This window comes from Manis javanica, chromosome 17 (assembly GCF_040802235.1).
Source record: "Manis javanica isolate MJ-LG chromosome 17, MJ_LKY, whole genome shotgun sequence".
NCBI lineage: Eukaryota > Metazoa > Chordata > Mammalia > Pholidota > Manidae > Manis > Manis javanica.
In genome coordinates, this window is record NC_133172.1 from 47319735 (window position 1) to 47345503 (window position 25769).

The 25769-nt window shown below is 34.4% G+C and overlaps 1 protein-coding gene across 2 annotated transcripts in view; it reads left to right on the plus strand.

Annotated features, from left to right (window-relative positions):
* The window catches only part of CBFB (core-binding factor subunit beta), a 45795-nt gene extending 22837 nt beyond the window's left edge, over positions 1–22958 (plus strand). The window contains exons 4-6 of one of the 2 annotated variants that reach the window (XM_017649183.3): positions 1217–1333; positions 9980–10106; positions 20684–22958. In XM_017649183.3, coding sequence (XP_017504672.1) covers positions 1217–1333; positions 9980–10106; positions 20684–20706 — 267 coding nt within the window. In that variant the 3' untranslated portion in view covers positions 20707–22958. The remainder of the gene's footprint in view (positions 1–1216; positions 1334–9979; positions 10107–20683) is intronic. The other variant, XM_017649182.3, reaches the window with a different exon arrangement.
* Positions 22959–25769: the final 2811 nt, after the last annotated feature.

Here is a 25769-nt window from a genome sequence, read left to right on the forward strand (position 1 = left end):
GAAACTGCTAAACCGAGTAAAGCAAAAGGTGTTTCCAGCTTTTTCTTGAAAATGAGAAACTATCTTACAAACTTACATAATTATAAGTAATAAATAATGCCAACTAGTTCATAAAAGCACTGCGATTATCCAGTACTATTTTTTGGTAAAGGCAAATGAAGAACCTTATATGGAAAGATACATTTCATAACCTGGTGTTCTGAAAACTCATTTAAGTCCTGCTTCCTCTGCATTTGAAAGCTCTTGTTAGGCAGTAAATGATAAAAGTTTATGTTGATTTTTATTAAGAAGCCCATGTTAAATGAGGTAGTGAAGTCCTAAAATAACAATGCTTTTCTTATACCTATTAGAATAGTATTGTGTTAGGATGAGGGAGATTTTAGGAACTATAATAAATTTTTTGTGTATATCCACTGTATCACAATAAAATATTCACCTCAAGATCGTAGCATTAGCACCTTTTATTTCTTGATGGATCCATAATGGCTTTTGAGACCAGTTGTATTTTCAGGCAATATGAGAATTAATTTGGTGATCAAAAATGAAAGTGAACTGAATTTGGAAATCATACTTAAGTGACTTTGGCTCTGGGATTATTTATCTACTTGAAAAAGAATGGTGAATAAATCTTGTATCAGCTAAGGTTCATTTGTTAAAAGCAGTAGAGATCAACCCTGGCTAACTAACGCAAAAAAGGAAAAAGAAAAAAGCATTATTTACCAGGAGGTTATGAAGGAGCATATACAACTGAGAGGAAGTATGAAGAGCTGGAATTTGGGTGGCTCCAGGGATCTACATAGAGGGACACAGTCCATGTTCTCTTCAGGTGCTAGTGAATTCCAGTTGTTTTCAATCTTTGTGTCTTTTTATCCAAGATTCAGAAGTACACCACTGTCCTCCAGCTTCAACAGGAAGAGCAGTGATGTCAACTTCAAGTGTCACCTTAGTACAAACAGTTTTTTAAAAATCTGTAAAACTCCCTTTTAAAAATAATCTGGGAGAATTGTGACTAGAAATAAAATCCTGGTAAGACAGATTAATTTAATGTATAGAATATAATCAGAGGCTATGGTTTATATACCTTCCTTTAATTCTTAATTTTATAATTCATCTTTTTCCCCCTAAGAAAACCAGTTTTCATAAGTAACTTTATCCTTTGTTTTTTATATATCTGATGGTTTATTATTGCTTTTCATCCTACTTTTTTGTATCTTAGGTGTATTTGAAGGCTCCCATGATTCTGAATGGAGTCTGTGTTATCTGGAAAGGCTGGATTGATCTCCAGAGACTGGATGGTATGGGCTGCCTGGAGTTTGATGAGGAGCGAGCTCAGGTAGGGCGATCTCAGGCTCTACTGAGCCTGGTCCCTTTATTCACCCCTAATCTTACCTTTGTTTATGGATCTATTTTATCCTGTCTTTAAGAGTAAGTACAGTCTCATGTTCAAGTAATATTGAGAGATCTTGAAAATGTAAGACCCAAATTCTATTCCTGGTTTTGGGAAAATTTTTCCTTTAATAGTTCTAAATTTCATTGGATTACCCTTGTCTGCTCAGTGGGGCACTTCAAAGTCCAATCAGTGGTTCAGTTTTTCAATATTTGTTCATTTTTAGAATATTATGAAAGGAACAAAATAGTTCAAAATAAAATATAGGAGCAGCACTTCTGGATTGGCTGAGTGAAGAAGAGCTTGGCAGATCCTTTCCCCAAAAAGCAATGATTAAACTGGACAAAACTGAAAATAAAACAAAAACCCATTTAAAGTCCCTGGAAATTAATGAAATGGTGTAAATTCATAAGCATTTATTCAACCAAAGCTATTGAATTTCAGTAACATCAGTGATAATCTGCGGCATTTTAGTCAGGAGCTGCTCCCAACCCTTCCCTCAGCTCTGTGGTCCTTCAGTTTCTACCCAGGGCAGACAGGGCAAACCATGAGGAGCAGCAGCTCTCCTGTCCTGTCAGAGGGAGCTAACTTTATTTAGAGCAGTAATTGGATAAATCCATGCCCAGGGATGCTACTGAAAATAATAGAGGTCTCTGTGGTAAACAATCTGGGAAAACTAATGTTGAAGGAAGCTACAAAATGGCAGACTAGCCAGAAATTTATCAAGGAGATACAGAGAAAGATAACTGAAGTGGGATCTACTAAGATACACTTACACTTATCCCTCATGGTCTAGAAGGCTGTGTGCATATGCAAGGCTACACCTGTTTGGCAGAGAACAAAGAGGCATTTGCAAGCTGTTAGCCCTTGGCTAAATGTAGGATAGACTAATAAACTATGAAAGTATTCTCCTAAGCCACACAGATCTAATGGTGAAGGACAGAAGCCTTGGGACTTGAGGTATTTAAGCAAATCCTCTGACCCGTTGTTGGCTGACCACTAAGTTTTGTTTGTTTGTTTTTACATTTTTTTCCTTTTATTTTGGTATTAATCTACAATAACAGAAAGAACATTATGTTTACTAGGTTCCCCCCTTCACCAAGTCTCCCCCACATATCCCTTCACAGTCACTGTCCATCTGCGTAGTAAGATGCGGTAAAATCACTACTTGTCTTCTCTGTTGCGCAGCCCTCCCTGTGCCCCCCACACACTATACATGCTAATCATAATGCCCTCTTTCTTTTTCCCCGCCCTTATCCCTCCCTTCCCACCCATCGTCCCCAGTCCCTTTCCCTTTGGTAACTATTAGTCCGTTCTTGGGTTCTGTGATTCTGCTGCTGTTTTGTTCCTTCAGCTTTCCTTTGTTCTTATACTCCACATATGAGTGGAGTCATTTGGTACTTGTCCTTCTCCGCTTGGCTTATTTCACTGAACATAATACCCTCTCGCTCCATCCAAGTTGTTGCAAATGGTAGGATCTGTTTTTTTCTTATGACTGCGTAATATTCCATTGTGTATATGTACCACATCTTCTTTATCCATTCATCTACTGATGGACATTTAGGTTGCTTCCATATCTTGGCTACTGTAAACAGTGCAGCGATAAACATAGGGGTGCATCTGTCTTTTTCAGACTGGAGTGCTGCATTCTTAGGGTAAATTCCTAGAAGTGGAATTCCTGGGTTAAATGGTACTGACCACTAAGTTTTGCTGTCTCAAGGGCAACCCCCTTGCAAACAAGGATTAAAAAGAAAAAAAAAAGTAGTGACATCAGAGTCTGCACACTGCTAGGGAAACATACACTACAGAATTGGTCCAGCCAAGTCACTAAACAGACAAACAAAAATGAGGTAAAGGCAGGGATCAGAATTCACAGTTGCTACAATGTATTATCTAAAATGTCCAGTTTTCAACAAAAAATTATAGGACATGCAAATAAACATATAACTGTTACTGATACTCAGGAAAAAAGGCAGGCAATAGGAATTGTCTTTGAGGAAACTCAAATGTTGCTTCTTAATGACAAAGATTTAAAAGTTATTTATCAGCATATTTGAAAAACTAAAGGAAAATTCTTTAAAGAGTTAAAGGAAAGGTATGATGACAATGACTCATCAAATAGAGAATATCAATAAAGAGATCTAAATTATTAAAAAGAATCAAATAGGAATTCTAGATTTGAAAAGTACAGTAATTGAAGTGAAAAACTTACAACAGCAGATTTGAACTAGGAGAAGAAAGAAGTAGTGAATTTGAGCACAGATTGATAGAGGTTATCTGGACTGAAGAATAGAAAGAAAAAAGAACAAAGAAAAGTGAACAGTCTCAGAGACTGGGACACCAGCACACCTACCAACATATGTGTAATGAAAGTTCCAGGAGAGGAGAGAAAGGGACAGAAAATATATTTTAGGAAATAATGATTGAAAACTTATAAATTTTATGAAAAATATTCATTTCTATATGCAAGAAGTTCAGTGAACTCCAAAAAGGGATAAGTACAAAGAAATCCATACCTAGATACGTCATGGTCAGGCTGATGAAAAACAAAAAGAATCTCAAAAGCAGCAAGAAAAATGGCTCATCATATACCAAGGAGCCACAATAAGGTGAACATCAGACGTGTCTTTTAAAATTATGGAGCCCAGAAAAGGTAGTGGAATGGTATATTCAGAATGCTCAAAGAACTTGTCAAAGTATCTGATTATTAGTGGGTGTTAATTTTTGAAATTTTTTATATTAATCCTCTCAATAAAGTTGAAATAATGACAAGAATAAAAAGGAGCTCTCTTTTTGTTTTCTTTCTCTTGTTTCTTCCTGTGTTTGTTCTCCAGATGTGGAAATGCGATTTATCAAGGGATCAAAAAACCTTCCTAGTAAATAATTAAGATTCAAAGTTAAAATTCTTAAAAAAGAATCTCTGCTACCTTGATTTCCACAAGGATAAGAAAGTCCCCAACTCTTCCAGAAAAATAGTAAATAATGGGCAGTTTAGAAGGCTGTTTCCTTGAGAGGTGATAGAGCAGATTGAATTTATGCAAAGGAAAATTTCAGATTGAGTTGATTTCTAAAACTGAAATATTTTGTTAAAAATGTAAGTAAAAATTTTAAGTTTAACCCACAGCATTTTCCATACTTTGAATTTTCTAAGCCTTGTTGCCCTAGTCAACAAAGTAAACTTTATCACTACAAAGTAAATACCATCTGTTCTGACAGTAAACTAATATAATAATAGGTCTTACATAAGGTAAAAATTTCCAAGCAGGGACCCCACTATTCAGTCAGTAGTGAGCACTTCTTTGTAGCTGCAAAAAAACAAAAGTAAAGAGGCAATGAAATGTAGAAATTAGGAATGGGGACTTCATACTCATATAATGTGAATCCTGGCCTCACCTTTTATGGACTGAATGTTTGTGTTGCCCTAAAATCCATATGTTGAAGCCCCAACCCCCAGTGTGGCTGTACTTAACGACAGGTTCAGTATGGAGATAATTAAGGTTAAATGAGGTCATAAAGTTGGACCCTGATTTAATAGGATAAATGAGATTAGTGTCTTGGTAAGAAGAGATACACAGGAGAGCCTGCTCATTCTTTCTCTGTCATGTGAGGACAAAATTCTCTGACAGATGCTGATGTACCTGGTAAGCTAAGAGATAGAGGACGGTCACCATTACATTTGAAAAATTAAAATGTGTATTTCAGTTAAAATATTTTCACAGGTGTTGTCTTTTTGTGTTTGTTCAGAGTACCTTTGACAAACACTGGCAAGGATATAGAGCAACAGGTGGTATGTTGTTGGTTGGTTCTGTAAAGTTGACACATTTGGAAAACTGGCAATAAATACTGAAACTGCACATATTATCTATGATGCAGCAGTTTTACTCTACGGCATGATATGCAATGAAAATGAATACATGTATTCATCAAAAGATAGGTACTAGGACATTTATAGCAGCAATTATTAGTAATAGCCAGAAACTGCAACTGCCCATTAACAGTAGAGGACAGATTGCTTGTTTACATAAAGAAGTAAAATGAGAATGAAAAACTACAACAGGCACACCAAAATGAATTTCACAAATATATTGAGTGTATAGCAAAGCACATGCTATAAGAATCCATATATATAAAAGTACAAAAATGGGCTTAACTAATAATACATGCTGTTAGAAGTAAGGATTGTGGTCTATCCTTGGGAGAGAAAACTAGTTCTTGGAATAGAGCAGAAGGAGACTTCTGAGATGCTGATACTGTTCTTTTTCTTTATATGGATTCTAGTTACATGGAAGGTTCAGTTTGTGAAAATTTATCAAGCTGTATTTTGGGACAGTGCTGTCCAGTAAAATTCAAATGCAAGCCACATAATGTAATTTAAATTTATCTAGAAGCCATGTATGTAGAAAGGTAAAAAGAAATAATTTATTTTATTTTATATATTATTTAGCCCAGTATATCCAAAATACCATTTGAACATAAAGTCAATATAAAAATTTATTGAGATATTTTACACTTTTTTTTGTATCTGTTTGAAATCCAGTGTGTATTTTCCACTTACAGACTCAGACTAGCCACATTTCAAGTGTGCGGTAGACACATGTGGCTACCATATTGGACAGCACAGCCTTAAAATACATGTAATTTTTTGTATGTGTAATATGCTTCAATAAAAGTATATTATAAAAGTTTTATAACTTCCCACAAGTGAAGGCAAATCTGAGTGTAATTAGGGAAACTCAAAATTAAATCTTATTTGCTGATTGTATTTTCATCTTTTATTTTCTGTAATTTGTAGGGATAAATTTCAATGTCTTCCTTATGTGTTTGGTTTTGGTCAGTAGTTACAATTCTCTAAAAGCTTGAAAAACATAAATTTTTGGCACTTCACCATTGAATAATCAGAGATTTCCAACCAATTTTGAATAAATTATAACTACAAAAACTCATTTACCAAAATGGGTCAGTGGTATTGTAGGAACTAGGTTGATTTCAGAGTAGTTCTTCAGAGGCTCTAATTTTCTAATACCCCAAGTGTGTGCATGCTGTCGTTATTAACTTTTTTGTGTTCAGCATCAGCTTTGTCACAAAAATTTTATAGGTCAAGTTACTTTAACTGTGGATGCATAAATATATTTGTACTTTATGCAACTGTAACTTCCAAATGGGTGGAGATGATGTCTAACTTCTTTGGCTACAATTATAAATTATGTGTGTACCACTACTGGTTCCTAGTGAGTTTCTGTTATGTAGTTTTTAAAAATACACTGAGAATCACTTTTTTGCAATGTGTGCTCTACCATCATTTATATTTTTATTACCAAATTAAGAGCCAGCAATTTTATCTTCATTGTTGTATTTCTTAATTTACTTTGGTAGTCACAAAAAGTTACAACTTCCATGTAATGGCCTTGTATTCTGATTCTGTGATCAGGTTAGAAAAATTGAACCGTTATTGGAATTAACAGATTTTCTATTTGAAATACTTGATGACAGTGGTATAAAACTGGTATCCTTTAGCTGTTTGCAAGGTTTTTCTGTTAATGAAGCCAATATATAAACAACTTTGCTATTTATGTGCACGAGAATGTGAGTGAAAATGAAGATGAGTCATTTGATTTAAATGAAGTTATATTCTACAGAGTGATGTAAATATACCATTTGCAGCTGCACATGTTAGTTAAATTGTCCCCTTTGAAGTATACGTTGATGCTTCAGCAGATTTATTTATTTTGATTTTCCTGTGATCAGTGATACCATTCTGGTCCCTAGAGAAAATAGTAAATGTCACTATTTTGTGCAAATGACATTCATCATCAACTTGCTTGAAAATAAATTCGATTCTTAATTTTTCATTAAAACATGCACTTATATTTTTTAATTGTTACAGAAAGGTCAGTATTACCTCACTAAAAAAATAAATATAGTTACAGATGTAGACAATACAATAAAGACGAAAACTGCAGCAAGCATGGTCAGAATATTCTATATATGCTCTGTGACAGGACTGCTAGGCCTTTTCATGCCACATGGATTTCACATACACCCATTCACCTTTTATGGTGGCCCCACTGATTACTTTGTGCAGATTGTGGTATAGACTATGGAGGAGCAGACTGTAAGTAGCTGGCAAGGACCAGAATGTTGAAAGCCTACCCCACTACCAGCTGAGACTGTATAGAGAAAGTTGTCCCTAGCCATTTGAGCATATTTTATTGGATGAGCATGTAGTTTTTGTCAGCAAGTGCCCTTAATCCTTGGAATGGAGGTGTTAATTAAGGTGGCAGCAGAAGAGCATCAGGGTTACATGTAATCACCTGTTTTTAAGGTTTAACCATTTATTAAAGTGCATACTCTGTTCATTGCACATACATTTCACATTTCACTAGAAAAGACCAAGACAGAAGCTGAAATTAGAAAGTTGAGGGCTACTAAATATCTTAGCTTATTCTACCACAACTATTAGTAACAATACTTTTTTTCTTTTAATGAAATAAAAATCATTGCTAAAATACACATTAGTGGCTGATAACTTTCTTAGGGAATTAGACCACATTTTATATGCTCTTATTTCATTGTATAATTTTCCTCTACTGTATTTAATTACAGTTGATATTTCTAGTAATTTTTGTAATTATTTGTTCATTATCTACCTACCCCACTAGACCGGGAACTGAGGAGAAGCCCCACTTCATTCACATTGTATCCATGGCACCTAGCAGTGACTTGGACATAATACTCACTAAATATTTGTGGAATGACTGAATGCAGGACAGTATCCTGTTATCAGCAAATGTGTCCCAGTTGGTACCTAATAGAAAGCATTGGGAACAACATTCTTTTGTGGGTACCTTTGGCTTACAGTACATTCTGAGAATACAGTAGGTGTGTGTAATGATGTTTAGTCAAGTGTGCAAATTTTATATATGTTAATGCTTGAAAAATAGTAGCTAACACTTATTGAATGCTGTCAGTTAATACGTTTTAGTATTTTGTTATTTAATTCTCACAACAATTGTGAAGTATTACTACTATAACCATTTTATATGTGAGTTTACTCAGGTTTAGAGAAATGAAATACCTTGCTGTGTCATCAGGTTTAGAGAAATGAAATACCTTGCTGTGTCATAAAGCTAGTAAATGTATCTTAAAAATGGAAATTTGATCATACCTTTCAATTTTAAGTTATAGACACTGTCAGTGAAAATTACATTAAACAGCCCTACTAAATGCCGAAAGATGTATCATACAGAACAAGATATCCAGTCGTACACAGTGTCGTATGGTATAGCCCTAAATTATATCACGGGGGCCCTGGGTCTTTTCATCTTCAGCTGTACTACGTTCAGCATGTGACTACATCCTCATTATTATGTTTGCAAGATGGCTGCTGTATCTCTGGGCATTGCATCAGTTACCAGAAAGGAGAAAAGATGAAATGTCTTGTAAATGACTTTTATGAAGCCCCATTAGGTGACTTATGCTTCTGCCTCATTGATTAGAACTGATTTACATAGCCACCTCTAGTTACAAGGAAGCTAGGAGGGTGAATATTGATGACTTTTTTGGTATTTTTGATCTTTTAGTTTCTTTAAGTGTACCATCGAAAGTCCTAATATTCAGAAGTGTGTGACTGCAAAGGGTAAGCATCCGGTGCTATAAATAGTGAGGGAGCTTTAAGTTGGGAGTATTGTGGTTAGATTGTGCTTTAGATGGTATGTTCTGATGGCTGTGTGGTGATTGGGATGACAGGATGGAAGCAGGAAGAGACTGTTTAGAAAACCTTTGCAGTAATTTAGGTAAGAAGTCTTAAGAGCCTGAACTAGGAAAATGTTTGTAGGAAATGAAAGGAGCCTAAAGATTTCAAAAATACTTAGATCAAATAGATAGGACCTAGTGGTTGACTGGCTCTGTAGAGACAGAGGGTGAGTGAAGAATCAAAGGTGGCTCAGGTTTCTAGCAAAAATGAATGATGCCACCAATGGACACTAAAGTGTAAAGGAGAAAGTTTGCATTGGTTGCCTTTTAGACACAAGGAGTTAAGGTATCTGGATTTCCTTCATGTGCAGATCTTTATTTATTGGGAAAGATTAAGATAAATTTGTTGTATGTACAAATATTTTTTCTTAGTAAAATCCCTCGAAATCTTACTTATTGTTTATAAATTTCTCACGTTTATATAATCAGTTCTGTTAATATTCTCTTTTAGATGTCTTCCTTTAATGTCGTAATTAGAGGGCATGGCCTGTCTTATCCCCAAATACAGAAGTATATACCCATTTTTTTCTTTTACTTCTATGGTTTAAATATTGACTTGCTCAGGATTTTATTTTGGTGACTAGGATGAGATAAGGGAAGAAAAGTGAGGAGCATTTTCAATTGTTAGAATATGATTGCACACAATTACTATTTGCAACATGTAATATAAAACTTGAAAATACCAAGTTTTCTTTTAAAAGTAGCTCCAACATTAATGTGTTTATGGTTACGATGTTTTGAGAAATGCTCTGCTGTTCATCCAAAAAAAAAAACCCACCCACCCAAAATTAAAAATTTCTATTATAAATCAAAATGAAAATATTTCATGTATTCTGACAGCAGGAGGATGCATTAGCACAACAGGCCTTTGAAGAGGCTCGGAGAAGGACACGTGAATTTGAAGATAGAGACAGGTCTCACCGGGAGGAAATGGAGGTGAGAGTTTCACAGCTGCTGGCAGTAACTGGTTAGTACTTTCCCCCAAACTCTCAGGCTCTATTTGTGATGTTTGTATATAATGTTTGTAAATAGTTTAATTTTGTCTTTCATTTAAAAAAGCTGTACTTTGTGACTTTGTGTTTATTAAATGTAATTGCTATAAAAAAGTCTTACTTTTAAGGTTGTACATGAATTCCTCATTTAGTGATCCTCATAAAAATCATACACTAATAATAAGGTATGTTTTCTCTCAATTCATTGATCCTCTTCTTTTTCATGATTATTTGCCAGATTATTTGTAAAAATTACCCTGTGTTATCATTGAAAAATATTTAGAACATTATTAAAAATCTTTGGGAGTAATACTACTTTCCATCTTTCTGTGAATATTTGTCTTGATTTTGTAACAGTATGATTTTCAATTTTGTATCTCTTTATAAGAAATTTAATACCTTCAAACTGTGCAAAGAATGGACTTAGCCTAGATTATTTTTTTCTTTTAACTTTTTTATGGTAAAATACAGATAGAGAAATCTATACAAAAGAAATATGTGGCTTAATTATTGAGTCTAACACCCATAACAACTACCATTCAAGTCAAAAAATAAAACTGACAGCTGCCCCAGCAGTCCCCTCCATGTATGCATCTAATTATGACCTCCCTCTCCTCAAAAGTAATTGTCTCAGTTTTCATAGTGATCACTTCCTTGTATCTTTCTTTGTAATTTTATTGCCCATGTCTACTTCAGTCTTAAATACTGAAGTTTAGTCTTGCCCAGTGTTTAAATTTGATAGAACTTTTAATTGACATGGATATTTCATTTTTTTCTACATAAAACCATACACTGCTTTAAGCAGACTTCAAGTATAAAAATTAACTTAAAATATCTATGCATTATTCAAAAATTCAGATTCTCTGAAAAGTGTATGCTAATGAAATAAAAACAATCAAGGATTGATTTGTTTAAAAAATATTGTCAAATGTTAATATGTGCTTCAAGTTCATAAACTTAATTAACAACTTAATTATAATTTCTATTATAAATCAAAACAAACATTTCACAGAAAAATAGAAAAAGCACACATTCAACCGATAATCAAAAGAAATGGAATGAAAATACAATTATATCAACTAAATAGAATAATTTCCAGGCATTAAAGAAAGATCTGGAGATTTGTTGCACAACAATGTGAATGACTTAACACTCTGTACTGTGCACTTCAAAAGGTTAAGATGGTAATCTTTATGTTATGCATATTTTACCACATTAAAAAATTCTTTAAGTCAGTTAATACAATACACAAACTTATGGTTCTTCATACACAAAATTAAATGTATTATTTAAATTAATGTAAAAGTTTGTGTTTGTACAGAGAGTGGTTAAGAGCCCAGGCTTTAGAGCCAGAGTCTAGAATCAGACTACAAGGTCTGAATCTGGCTCTGCCACTTACTTTGTCACCTCAGACAACTTAATTCACCTTTCTGTGGCTGTTTCATTATCTATAAAATAGTTAATAAAAATACCTGTTCCATGGGATAATTGTGAGGATTAAATGAGCAAATACATATGAAACCACTTTCAGAGTATGTGGCACCAAGTGGCAGCTGCTGTTATTGTTTGTGTATATTTGTGTATGCATTTATGTGTATTGTTACAACATATTTTTTAGAATGAATGAAAAAAATCAAGCCTATTCAGTGGTTAGTGTATGATACAAAATATCTTTTAATGATTGATATTTCCCTTTGTCAATGAGTGAATTGATCTGACAGGCTTATAGTAACTGGTGATATACCTAAGAATACTTTTTAGCTAAGAAAAGAGACAGAAGGGATATTGTACAATACAATTTGTTTTCTTTGAAGCTTTAACAATTCTTGTGATAAGACTTCCCATTGCATTTTCTTTCAGAATGCTTATATCTCTAATAGTAAGAAGTTACTATATATATTTGTTATCTTATACTTCTGAGCCTTTTTGCTCATGCAGTTTTTCCCTGACCAGGAATGTACTTTTCTACCCATGCATTAAGGTCCCGCTTAAATGTTATCTGTCAGTCCCTCCTCCAGTCTTCTTAATAATAATTAGCCCTTCCACTTTGTAGTTTCCAGGATACTTATTTGTGTTATTATTCTCACTGAACAATAAGTTGAAACAATTAAAAATGTGTCTGCCCTCCACTCTTTTGTGATCCCCAGTGAAATGGGGCCCTTAATATTTTAAGCCTCACATTGCCCACCACAGTGTTTTGTACATTGCATTTAGTTGTAAAATGGAGATCTTCAAAAAAATAGCCCCAATCTGCTTCTCTCAAAACTAGAGTTACTGGGTAGCCTGTAGGTGAGTTAAAGTAGAATAATACCTATTAATGGTCTCTGGAAAGATTTTAAATGTTTATTATTTGTTAGTTTATATTAGCTAAGTTATTAAGTAATGAACCCTAACTATGTTGTACTGGATTCCGCATTAGGGATTGGGAAATAGTATAGATGAAAATGCATGGTTTCTGTCCTTGAGCAACTGTCAGTCTTGAGAAAAAATAGATGTATAAACAGATAACTGCAGTCTGCTTTTGCAGCAGCCATACATAATGGAGGTTCAGAAGTGGCAGTGCAGGGGAAGGAGTGCTTACATCTGCCTCTGCTTGGGGGATTCACAGGAGAATACACTTGCAGGGATTTGAAGGAATTGTGAGTTGCCAGCTGGACAAGTGGGGAAGCATTCTGAGCAGAAAGAACCAGAAAGAACAGAGTGTACAAAGGGGCATAAAGGAGTAAGAGATCTTGCCATGTCAAAGGGCACGATTGGTCGGTCTTTCTGGAGCAAGCTAACATGGCTTTAAATGAATGTAAGAATCATTTTATGAAAAGTACTCTTCAGCTATATTTTTTTGAAGAATAACTACTTGACAGTTATAGAACTGTTATTTATTATTTAGTAAATCTTTGTGTATATATTTTGCTTTTAATAAAATTCCAGATTAGTTGAGACTAAGAATTTTCTAAAATGTTAGCTTGATTGTTCTTATGTTACTTGAAGAAAAACATTTTGGGTGTGTGAGTTTATATGTGTGTATGGTTATGTTTGTGTTTGTGTGTGAACAAAAATATAGACTGTTGATAGAGGTGTCAAGTAATTTGTTGCTCAGATTGTTTCTAGTTGGTTTTATGTCACTGATTTGAGAGCCTGGGCTTTGTAGTCAGGCATAGGTGAGATCCTGCTCCATCACTTGCCAGTCTCTCTTAAGCCTATTTTCTTGTGGAAACTGTTGTAAGAATTAAATGGGAAAATGCTTGTAAAAGCACTTAGTATGGTGGTTAGTATGTGTATGCCTGCAGTAAATAATAGCTCGAAAGTACTTCTTTAGCACTAAAAGCTCTACCACAGTGCTGGTTCCAGTTAATTGAATTATCTTGCTAAGAACATCCTTTTCTCTGAAATGTATCAGGGTACTTTCCCTCATTATGATCTACAGCATAAAGGAAACGGCTAGATTTTCATCAATGATTTAAGATTCTGTAGTCCCTTATGGCAATATTTTAAAATGACAGGTTTTGTAGAGAACTATCATCTAGAAAATTGGGCTGGAATCTGACTCCCGAGTTTGTACTGGCAGTCACTTGGAGTTTTGTTTTTTGGTACTTTGCACATATATATTTTGCTTCCCTTTAAAAAAAAAAGTCTCTAACAAATTTCTCATTTCAGCTAAATACTTTCTTGGAGTTTACCTCCTTTTCCCTAAGAGGAGAACACTGGAGAAAAATGTGTGCTTTTTTTCCCTGTGATTCAAACATCTGTAGGGGCCTTGCATCGTATCATCTAACATCCTTGTTACAGTTCAGGAAACTGAGACTCAGAAAAATTGATTTGTTCTCTTTGAAATACTTAGTTTGTTAATGCATGGAAGAGTGAAGACTTAAACCTCAGTTTCCTAACCTAAAGGTCTGCACAAATACAGCCTAGCACAGGGAAATGAATTTTACATCACCCATAAAGTTGACTGAAGTTGTAAAAATAAAATCTGCCAGAAGAGGCTAGAAACCATTTTTGACTCAAAAAGAAAAAGTTGAGGCGAAAAAGAATAGTAATGGTTCCAGTGGGAGGTCTTGATGCCTAATGAGAGTCTAGGGCCAAGGAACAGTGGTAACTCATGGGTGGCAATAACCCAGTAAATGGTCCTTGGAATCTTGAGATCCTCTCAGCAAAGAGGCTTAGGGATGTCCCACCCATTTGTATAACTTCTGAGGCTTCTAGCCCTGCCGTGCTAAACGTGTAATCTTGGTGCTGGCAGACATTTAGTATATGTGAAAGGTTAATTAAGTTTACTAACAGTAGGAAGCAGAACTCCAAGTAAGTGGTTGATACCCCAAGGGGTTTTGATTTGGGCCAGTGTCTTTCTAATCTGAAATCAATTCTAAAACTTGGGACATGTTTCCATTTCACTTTCTGTAAAATTTAGAAAGTTTCAATCTGCCATTCAAGGTAGGGTTTTTATGTTCTTCTTATGCTTTTTCTGGAAAAGAATGTTTTAACAATATGATGCTTTCTTTACCTTTAGAGATAGTAGTAGATTATCATTAATTTGGCAAATAAAAAACTATAGTGAAATGAAGAAACATTATTTATTTTAGTAACCTTGTCCAAATACTGTTAAATCTCTGGCATACAATAAAATGATAGGCAGAAGATATAGAACAATGTGTATAATATCCTGTGGGTATTTTTAAAAAGAATGCATGCGTATGTTTGTTCAAATACGCATAGTCTCTCTTTAGCAGAATATCTAAGAAACTGGAAATAGAAATTGTGGAAGGGAATAGGTAATCCTTTCTTCACTTGAAATTTTATACGGAACTTCAATGTACAAAGTAGTTTTTAAAAGATAAAATAGGCAAAAAGCTGCTGTGGATGAAGTGGAGGTGGAGATTATTCTGGGGCCCATGGAGTGTTTTCATCATACCCAGTAACTGGCAGAATGTAATTTGAGAACCTTTGATGTAATGAAGTAAGCATGAAGTTTGTAATAGATTGCTGGTTTTGAGTACTAGCTCTACAACTTGTTGCCCTGTGACGTTGGGAAGGTTGCTTATTCTCTTGGGCCTCATCTGCAAAACAATGCTAACACTCTACCTCCAAAGTTGCTGCCTACCTCAATATCTGACGCTTAAACTGGAGCTCAGTGAAAGCTAGTTTCTTCACCTCTTTCTGTGCACATTGGCTGACAGCATATCTGGAGTTGCAATAAAGGCAAGCGTACCCTAACTTTATACTGTGAAAGTCAGAGATACTACTTTGCCAAGCTATTTTATAGTCTCTTGGTATGTGTGTGTTTGTTTTTAACAACAATAAAGGATTTTGAACTTACCTGGGTTTTGTTGGAGGTCGAGATAGCAGTTACCTGGGGGCTGAGTAGTGACTAGGAGGGTGGGGCATATAAGGGGAACTTCCCAAGATTCGGTAATACTGTATTTCTTGATCTGGGTGCTAGTTACATGGGTGTGTTCACTTAGTGAAAATTGATACAGTTCTGTATTTATGATTTGTGCATTCTTCCATACTTTAATAAGTAGACTTTAAAATAGAAAAAATAATGATTTCTTCTATGAAGTACCTGCCCATTTGGTATCTCTTGCCACATAGAAGTAGCCTAGTGCCTATTTATTTGAGAATCTTCCCACAATTTGAAAAAGTTAACGTTACCCATGGCAGTTCTCTTCAGGTTACACATTGCTGTAACTAATTCAAATGCCTTGCTTTGGGATTTTGGATTTTGGGAAACAAGATTGAGATTAATAAAGGATAACAATGCTCCAGCCATAAATAAATCAGAAGGATACTAATGTCATCTGTTGATAGCAGCTTGTATATACTCTGTGTCTAGAGACTACCTTCAACTTGGCCTCTTAATGTAAAAACTAATATATAGCACTGTTGGTTCTTAATTCAGTTGCAAGGTGACAGGGTGCTGGAAGAGATTTTCTGTCATCATCTAGAAAATGCTTTCATTTGGATAGGTTGTAAAGCAGTAGCAAATAAATTATTTCAGAGAATGGGTAAACAATTATTGCTTATTCTTCTATAAGCTAAATAAAACTCAGTAAAATCATAAGAGAATTTTATGAAGAAACTATTTGGAAATAAAAACAGGCGAAAGGCTTTATGTGGTTTTTCTATTTGTATTTTGTATGTTTTTGGAGCCTTCAGTTCTGTGTGGCCCAAGAAAAAATCTTGGCCTCTGTTTTTTTAAATTCCCACAGACTTAATTCCAAATCATGTAACTCTACCAATACTCATTTTTGTGTAAGGACATAAAATTAACATAATTAACATAAAAGTGCTTCTGTTGGGCCCTCCGGAGGTTTGTTTTGAGTGAAGACTGTAAATGAGAGTGAACTGGGAATGTAAACTCAGACTAAGAGTGAGAATTGGAAGAGGATTAATGACAAGAAGAGGATACTAGATCTGCCTTCTCCCATACTAAGAGCAAGTCTTGGTTTGCTCTCTATGATGGGAGATGTAGACTTCATTAAAATTTGTTTTAATCTTTAGTTCATAAAAATTACTCTTATCTGCAGGGTACAGATTTTTTTTAATATTTGAAAAGTTCACGTAAGTAAATTGGGAAATGATGAGCCACTTTCTTGTTATTACAATAGTATGAGTATTTATGTCCAGCGTATACACTACAGTATTGTTTTCTGCATGATTTTTAAATGCTCTTATAAGGTGTATTTCCATTTTGAGGAACTGAGGCTAAAAGAAGATAAGACAGTGGTCTAAGATCACATAGCTAAAGTGGTAGAACCATTCCAGTTCAAGCCCGGAAATGTAGATTATTTTCACTATCCCTTTTATTACGAAATGTCATATTTAAATTTTCCTAAAGTTGTATACTTTATAAGAACTATATTTTTTGATATGTCTGTTAGACCGGTTCTTACAGTCCACTTATCTGACAAGTGTTTATAATTGTCCTCTTAACCTTGCTTTTATCTTTTTAATGAGTTTGGTGAAAGTACATTCCTTTCTCTCATATTACAACTTAAAATTTCTGACTTTGCTTCTCCTCCAGCCTTAACAGTCAGGAGAAATACAGTGACTTAGGACACTGACATTAATGGTAATTGGGAGTTAAAGGCTCATCTTTTGCAGAGGTCTGAAATTGTGTTCTGACTGCCACCAGCTAACTATAAAACCTTGGGGGAACCACTTAACCTTCTTGGTCTCAGGCTCATCATCTGTAATAGAGTTGAACTAGGTCTCTGAAGTACTGTGGCACTCTAAAAGTCTGTGATTCTCTGTTCTGACTTTTAGCCAAGTGTCAAATATAAAGTGATTAGCGCAGTATCTGGATATAGTATACACTTAATAAATTGGAGTTATTTTTAATTATTAGAGCATTTTCTCACAAAGAATTTTCAGTCGTTTGATGATCTTGATATAAAGGAATGGAAGTAAATTCAAGAAATTTTATTCATTTTCATTTGAGTGTCTCTGCTCTTGGCTACTTTTGCATAGCCCTGACCAGTAGGGAAACGCCAGCATCTGGTGACTGTTCTCTGTCTCATTATTTGGACCCATAACCTAACTACTTCCTAGAAACTGGACTTGCCATGTTTCTGGGTGATAGTATATTAAAAGAAAGAAAACAGGAGCAACTGGTAGTAAATAGGTCTGTAGTAAAATATCTAGATTAATTAATATTAAGAACAGATTTATATTCTGAATAGGCTCATGGGTGTCTGTGTTATATTAAAACTCTATTCTGAAATAACTGTTAATAAAAAGTTAGAATCAAGGGACCATGTGGATTCACTATGAAGAAAGAAACTAGAAATTACAGGTTAAAATGCTTTTAGAATAATCAAGTTTAGAGTTTCTTTGCCATCATTTAGTCTATCTTATTACTCACAGAAGAATTAATTCTAAAACATCCAGCCTCCATTAGAAAACTGCCATAGTAGAAATCCTTGCTTCTCAAAGCACTAATCCAGTTGCTGCATTCCAGTCCTGCAGAAGCTATTTCACTGAACTTAAATCTGTTTCTGTTTGTCTGCTTCATATAACAGCTCATGCATCCTCCGTAAGTGTCCTCTATCTTCGAGCTCTCCCATTTTCCACTCTTACGCTCTCTCATTCATGCTCCATCAGACTTTACCCATCTCTGTTATTTTCCTATTTTTGATTGTCCTTCACAATGTCTTCCCTTACATCTTCCTTATTCCTTCTTCCCAATGTAAATAGAAGCTAAAAACAAATAGATAAACACAAACAGGTTTTCTTTACCTCTCTATGCTTTTACCAAAAATGTATCTTAAACCCTAGGCAACTTCTGCACAGCCTTGACCAGCAGGGGGAACTCCAGCTGCAGTGACTGGTCTTTGTTACTCATTTGGAGTCATCCCATTATTATTAAAATAATTTCAAAATTACTCTTATCCCCTTTCACAAAGTATTATTGGTAGGTTAGTAGTAACTTATAAATATGTAATTAGGATTGATTTTTTTCTCAGTATTTCTTCATTGCTCAGCCCCTTTCTAACCTTCATTGACTGAAAGCAGATGCTTATATCATCATCTCTAATTTTGTAGAATTGATCTATTCTTACATTACATTTAACATTGATTCTGTATGGAACATAAGATTGTTTTTCTGATGCATATGCAATCCATAGCTCTTTTAGCCTGTACCTATGCAACATAACTTTAACCTGGCTAGTTAATTGAAATGAATGTGCTAAAATTTAGTCAGTGTACAGTCTGCTAATAAAAAAGAGTTAGGATCTGATAGAGCAATACATTAAATCTTATAAGAGACTACAGGAGTTTTTGTTGGAATTTGATTTGTTTGAAAGTAAGGCAAGTGTCATTTGTCTAAACCCTCTTCAGAAATGATGACATAGGTGGAGCTTCTAACTAAACTTGATCTTACAGTACAAGTGTGAATTGTTGAGATGTTTCTTTGAAGTTGAAGGAGGCTTTCTCTCTAACAATTGGTTTAGATATTAAGAGCTGAAATCAAAATTTTCTATTTTTGGTTAAATTTGTTTCCAAAAACTGACATAGACACAGACAATGGAGAATCAGTTGGTGATAATAATACATGATTGTATTTAGCTGAAGATTGCATGGGTAATTGCAGTTGGTCTCAGTCCTGGATTATATCAGAGGTGGCTACAAACAAGATACAGATGAGAGATGATGATAGATGGGAGTAAGAGTGGTAGAGATAGAAGTGGTCAGGTTTAGGAAATACTTTTTTTTGTTGAAGTATATAGTTGATACACAATCTTATATTGGTTTCAAATATACAACACAGTGATTCAGCAGTTACCCATATTATTAAATCCTCACCCCAACTGGTGCAGTTACTATCTGTCAACATAAAAAGATATTACAGAATCATTGGCTATATTCCCCATGCTGTATTGCCATTCCTGTGACCAACTTGTATTATGAGGGAAATATTTAAATGTAGAGCTGTCAGAATTCTCTGGGTGTGAGAGAAAGAAATATTAAGGGTGGTCTCAGTGGTTTTTGGCCAAACAGCTGATAAAATGGAGTTGCCATTATCTAACATAGCAAAACTGTTGCTGAAGGAACCAGGTTCTGTATATATACAGATGTTTGTGCTTGACTGACATTTGTTGTCATTAAAGAAAGCTTATGAAAGAAACATGGATTACAGTTTGTCAGAAAGACTGGATGTAAATGTGGACCAAAGGTGGGGGCACTCACCTATGTTATATAAAAACTTTACATTAACAGAGAGTGTCATGTCATGCTCAGTATGTTAGTTGTTAGATGTTCTGTATTAAGTAAATTGCCATAACTAGAAATGTTTACTCTGAAGTGAAACTTGAAATCCTCTGTAGTTATAATTATGAAGTCTCTTAGTTAGGTATTGTTGTAAAGATACTTGTGGGTATATGAATGCATCAAGGACATCATATTTCTATTTTATAATTCTGTTTTTGCTTTTGAGTCAATTTATTCATTGTAATTCTGGGTTTTATTTGAGATAGAGATTTACAGTTAAAATTCAACTGGCAGAGATGGAATTCAATAAGAGAAAATTCACTTACACATTTTTAGTCATGTAATTAATAGACCATATACTTCTGTGTGACTCAATTTCTTTATCCGTAAAATGAATAGCACCTGTGTGACAGGTGGTTGGTTGGCAGAGATTAAATTAGTTCCTACACAGAAAGTGTTTAGAACAATACCCAGCATATAGATGGTGCTCAATAAATGTCAGTTACTTTTAAAAGGGAAAATTTGCTTCTAAGGTGGTTGGATGATTGAGTTAAATCCCCCAGTCCCAAAACTAAATGTAGATTTGTTGTTCTCTTATACATAGTACATATTTTAATAATGCTCTTTTGAATATAATGAGATTTTTATTCTTGGATTTTAAGGAAACTTTAGCAAAATATTTCATACATAATATAAATTGTTCTTTGTCTTCTTACCTGTGGAGGTATTAGCTGAAAATTTTTTAATTGCAAACTTATGTGTTACTGGGTCTTATATTTTGTTTATCTAGCACTTTAGTTTTCAAAACACGCTTGACACCAAATTATGATTTTTGTCATTGCAGGCAAGAAGACAACAAGACCCTAGTCCTGGTTCCAATTTAAGTGGTGGTGATGACCTCAAACTTCGTTAATCAGTAGATGTGCACAGATGTGCCCCCCATCTTTTACATATACATTGGTTCTAGTTGGCAAAAACAATTGATTAAAAGACCAGAAACTGTGATAACTGGAGGTACTATGGTCTGTTTCTCAACCTTAGGCAGTAACAGGACACCACAGACTGCCATGGTTTTGCACTATGATTATTATTATACCTGCATTTCTAATTTTGTATGCATGTAGCCAGTAATTGGTTTTTTTTCTATGCAAGCTTACCTTGTTGGCATTATTTTAGTGAGTTGAAACTGTCCATTTGTGAAGCTCTTTTTCTCCCACTTTAATTTAAAAGTCATGTCATTTAGAAATTAAACTTTTAATATTTTTTTTCCTCTAATCAATTGCTTTTTTTTTTTTTGTAATTTTAAATGTGTTGGCTATACAGCTTCATTTTAGATAGGCATTCTTGATTTTTTTTTGTTTTGTTTGTCCCATTTCCTTTTGTGTTTTTATAGTCTATGGCATTTTAAAACTGCTGATGTGTTTGCATTATTTACAAGCTAAAGACCTGGTAGCATAAAGCTGTCTGCCACAGCCCTCTAATACAGAGTTTACAGTTTATTAAAGTTGCAGTATCCTTTTAAATGTTGATGATCAGCTTCTTTTCTTTCCTTTTTAAACATAAATTTTTTAAATTGGTATTAATTCTAATCTGCCCCAGATCTGTTTTAGATTCTGTTCTGTAATCATGAGTTTGGGGATATTCTCCATAGATGATAATACTCTACTGAAATGCCTAAAGAAGTCACAGACTGGCTTCTGTTTTATTCAGGGATTTTTTTTTAAGTCAATCAGAAAAGGGATACTGGAGCTTCTTCATGTATGTCACAGCATATTAAACTGGAGACAGTGATGAATCAGCTACAAAGGTAATACTGTATTAAAATCATGTTTAAGATAGCTGCTTTTATGTGTATTTTATAATGCATGCTTTTGTAAAAACAATGCTGGATGATGAAAGATTAGTCTTAGAAAATGTTCATCTGTGCAGAGGATACATTTTCTTCCATTAATTATCCTGGAAAAAAACTCACAGGTTGTATATATAATATTTTCCAAAAGGACTATTTATTAATAGAGCCTTTTGAGATGAATTAGTATAAGGATATTTTTTAAATAGGCTCACTGTCAAATTGAATGCAACTTTTCCTTTTAATACAAGACTGGAAAAACGTGTGAAGTCATTTGACACCTCCATACAAATATTTTTCATGATCATGTTCATTAAATGTTACTATGTTTCTGAATTTTTGCAAAAATTATTTTATCATAACAGAATGGCATTATTTTAAAGAGTTTGAAAAACTGACATGGTCAGTTCAGAAAATGAACTGAAACCTGAATAATGAATAAGGTCATTACATTAAAAACATATGTGTGTATATATACATATATGTATGTATATATATACTTGATTGATGAGAAAGATGTGACTTTCATTGTATATAGGTCTTATAATTCATAAACATATCCTGTATCAGAATAAAAACACTTGTTATATATTTGAAGTCATGCATGGTAAGCAGTGTGTTTAAATTGTTATAAACAATGCATCATAAAAGACCATGCTGATCTTGTGTAACTAACTACTATGAATGAATTTGGTTGGTATTTTGGTGTTGTGCGGCTCACATGTTTACACACTCAGTGCCCTAATTTCCCCCAAGGGAATCGCCTTTTAAGTGGTCCTTATAATGGTCTTCTAAGGTTACTTTATCACAGAGCTTCTTGATTTTTTGCTTCTGCACTTCAATTCTTTTTAATAATATGATGATGATGTTACATTTTTCTCTAGTGCTTCTTGGCTAAGAGCTTTCAGTTCACCAGTAACTAAGATCAAATGTTACTAAATGTTCGTGTTGCCATCTTTATGTAAATATGAAATTTTTCCTGTCATTTAGCACTGTGCTGCTTCGGTCCGTCTTAATGCTGGCATTAAGATTATGAGCCCTTTTTCTCCAGTAGTGCAAGCTTTGAAAACTACTTTTATTAAGTTATTGATGCAATTTGGTATTTTTCCATAGTCTATATTTAAACAAAATTACATCATTGCATCATCTTTTCCAAATTCATCTCCATTAAAACTTGCCTTAAGCTACCAAATTGCTTTTGCCATCATTAGCCATATTGTGTGTTTGTATGTTTAATTTACTTTCACAATAAAGTTCTGTGTAGTGAAAACAGGGTCTTTGGCTCTTTATTGACATAATCCAACAATTTCTGTTGAAGTGTTCATTGTAAAAAAAAATTGATTTTGTTGTTTCTAAACTGTTCTTTTATCCGTTTTAACCTTGAACAAAGAAAACCACAGAACAGTGGTATCTAGTGGTCATTTCTGCTCATTCCAAATAAAACCTTTCATGTAAATATCACAAGAAAAACCAGTTTCCCTATATATATATATGGTTTTCAAAAAATCTAACTTGATTTGACCATCCTATGAGATATGACTATAAAGTAGTGACTTTCGTGGGGGGAGGAAGAATTCCAAAAATTACACATCCAAATTAATCATTTTTCAAGTTAGTCATTTTAGAAGTACACACTTGATTTGATTGTGCTGGTGTTATATCAGACATTCTTATATTTTTCTTGGCATTTTCCTTCACCAGAAAATTAAGCATTTTACTTTAAAAACATGGCTTAAGCTTGAGCCATAATGAAAAAATGTACTTTTCACCACCAGACTTACTGCAAATAACAAATACCTTTAAATGCTGAATTAGCACTATGAAGTAAAATTACAAAGAATAAGACTCATACCCTGTGGGTTAATTGCAAAAACTGAGCAGTAGCATCATAGTTGTAGCAAGCATATCACCTATAGAGACAGGTGTTTGGATATACTAGTTTTGGACTGCTTGGGAAAAGAATGCTACTTGATTTATGTCTCATTTGGCAACAGGGAGTTTTTCAAGCCATGAGCCATTGTGTACTCATTTCTGTACAAATTGCCTAAATACTCAGCAGCTTTAAACAATAAACATCTCACAGTTCTTGGGTTAGAAATCTGAAAGAAGCCAAGTTTCTCACCCTGGTCCAAGATCTCAACTGAGGTTAGAGTCAAGGTGTCAGCCTTGGGTAGTCATCTGAAGGCTTGACTGTGTCTGAAGGATACCCTTCCAAGCCCACTTCTGTGGTCATTGATTAGCCTCAGTTTCTCATAACTATTGGATGAAAGCTCTTGATTTCTTGCTAGTGAAGACCTTCAGTTCCTTGCTATGTGGGTGTCTCCATAGGGCTGCTCACACCCTGGCAGCTGACTTCCCCCAAAGCATGTGATCCAAAAAAGTGCATGCCCAAGATGAAAGCCGCAGTCTTCTTAATATTCTAATCTTGGTCTGCCATATTCTGTATGTTAGAAAATTGGGTCAGGCCCACACTCAAAGGGAGGAGTATTAAGCTTCATTTCTTGAAGGGTGGGGTGTCAAAGAGTTTATGAATATATTTTAAAAACCACAACAGCCATATTGCCACATCTATATACATATATATCTATAATAGTATTTACAAGAGAGTTTTGGCGTTTTCATCTCCCAAACTTATTCTTTCCTAGATACCATCAGTTCCTTTTCTTGCATTACCACTAATATGCGTCTGTTTGTGTATAATTCCAAAAATGTTTCATGTCTAGAAAAATTACGATTATAGGGTATTATCATGGGTGGAAATTGCAGTTTGGTCTGTTTAAATTTAGGGCACTCTAAAACATAAGTGACTTTCAGTCAATTCTCAACTTGTGGTTAGAATAAGCAACTTAGAGTTAAGGTTATATACTGGCCTTATACAGATTTCAGGAACATTGAGAAATGTGAATTGATAAGATACAGAGGGAAATTTTTTATTAAAGAAAATATATCCAGTATGGTAGGTACCAGCCATGTGTGGTTATTGGGCATTTGACATGTGGCTAGTACAATAAGAAACTGAATTTTTAAAATTTTTTAAATTTAAATTTAAAAATTGAAGCAGTGTTATTTTTCTGTTAAAACTGCTTTGGGATGATTTGACTTCACTTTAGCCTTTGAAAATATAGTTTCCAAGTTAAGATGCACTGCTAGCATAAAATATCAGATATTTAAAGATCTAGTACAAAAAAATGTATGATATTTCCCTAATTCATTATTTTGACTACATATACTGGGTTATATTGCCATTTGATATACTGGGCTAAATAAAACATTAAAATATCTTTTCCCTTTTTAATATGGCTACTAGAAAATATTGCACGTATTGTTTCATATCAATATTGAGATTGTAAGTGAGCAAAGAACATACAACTGAAAATTTTTTTTTTAATGTTGAGGTTTTGTTAACTTAAAAAAAATAGATGAACATAAAATACGATTTTTACTCCCTAGGATCAGTTAAGGAGAAAGTGTGTGTCCTGTGCCTAAAATAGATACAGTCCCTGCCTTGAGGGAACCTATAGTCCAGCTCAAAAGCTGACCAAAAGTAGTAACAAAGTTTAAGTCATATTGAAAGTACTGGTGGTTATGTGGTATATCTAACCTGGTCTAGTTGGTCAAATAAAGTTTCCAGGAGACATTTGAAATCTGAAAGATAGTAAGTATTGGGCCAGCAAAGAGAAGGTAAAAAAACTACAGTAACCAGCCTAGGCAATAGTGTGCAAGTTTGAGAAACTAAGAGCAGTTGAGTTTGAATGGAACATGGAATGGAAGGAGTTGCAGCAGTGAGATGAATCTCAAAAGAGTCAGCAGAGGCCAGGATAAGGTCACAAGCAGTGTTTGAGTGGCTTTTCTGGCCATCTTAAAACGTTTGAATTGTTCCCAACAGCAAACAGGAAGCCACTGCAGGATTGTGAGTTTGAGGGAATTGGTGCTGAAAGCTCATTTTGCTTGACTAGAGAGAAAAAGGCTAGAAGCAGGAAGTCAGTTCCATTCCTTGGCAACCCATCCGAGAGATTAATGGAGCTTAGTCGGCATAGAGACCTGAGAAGAAAACACAGGAGGCACAACTGACAATTGTACC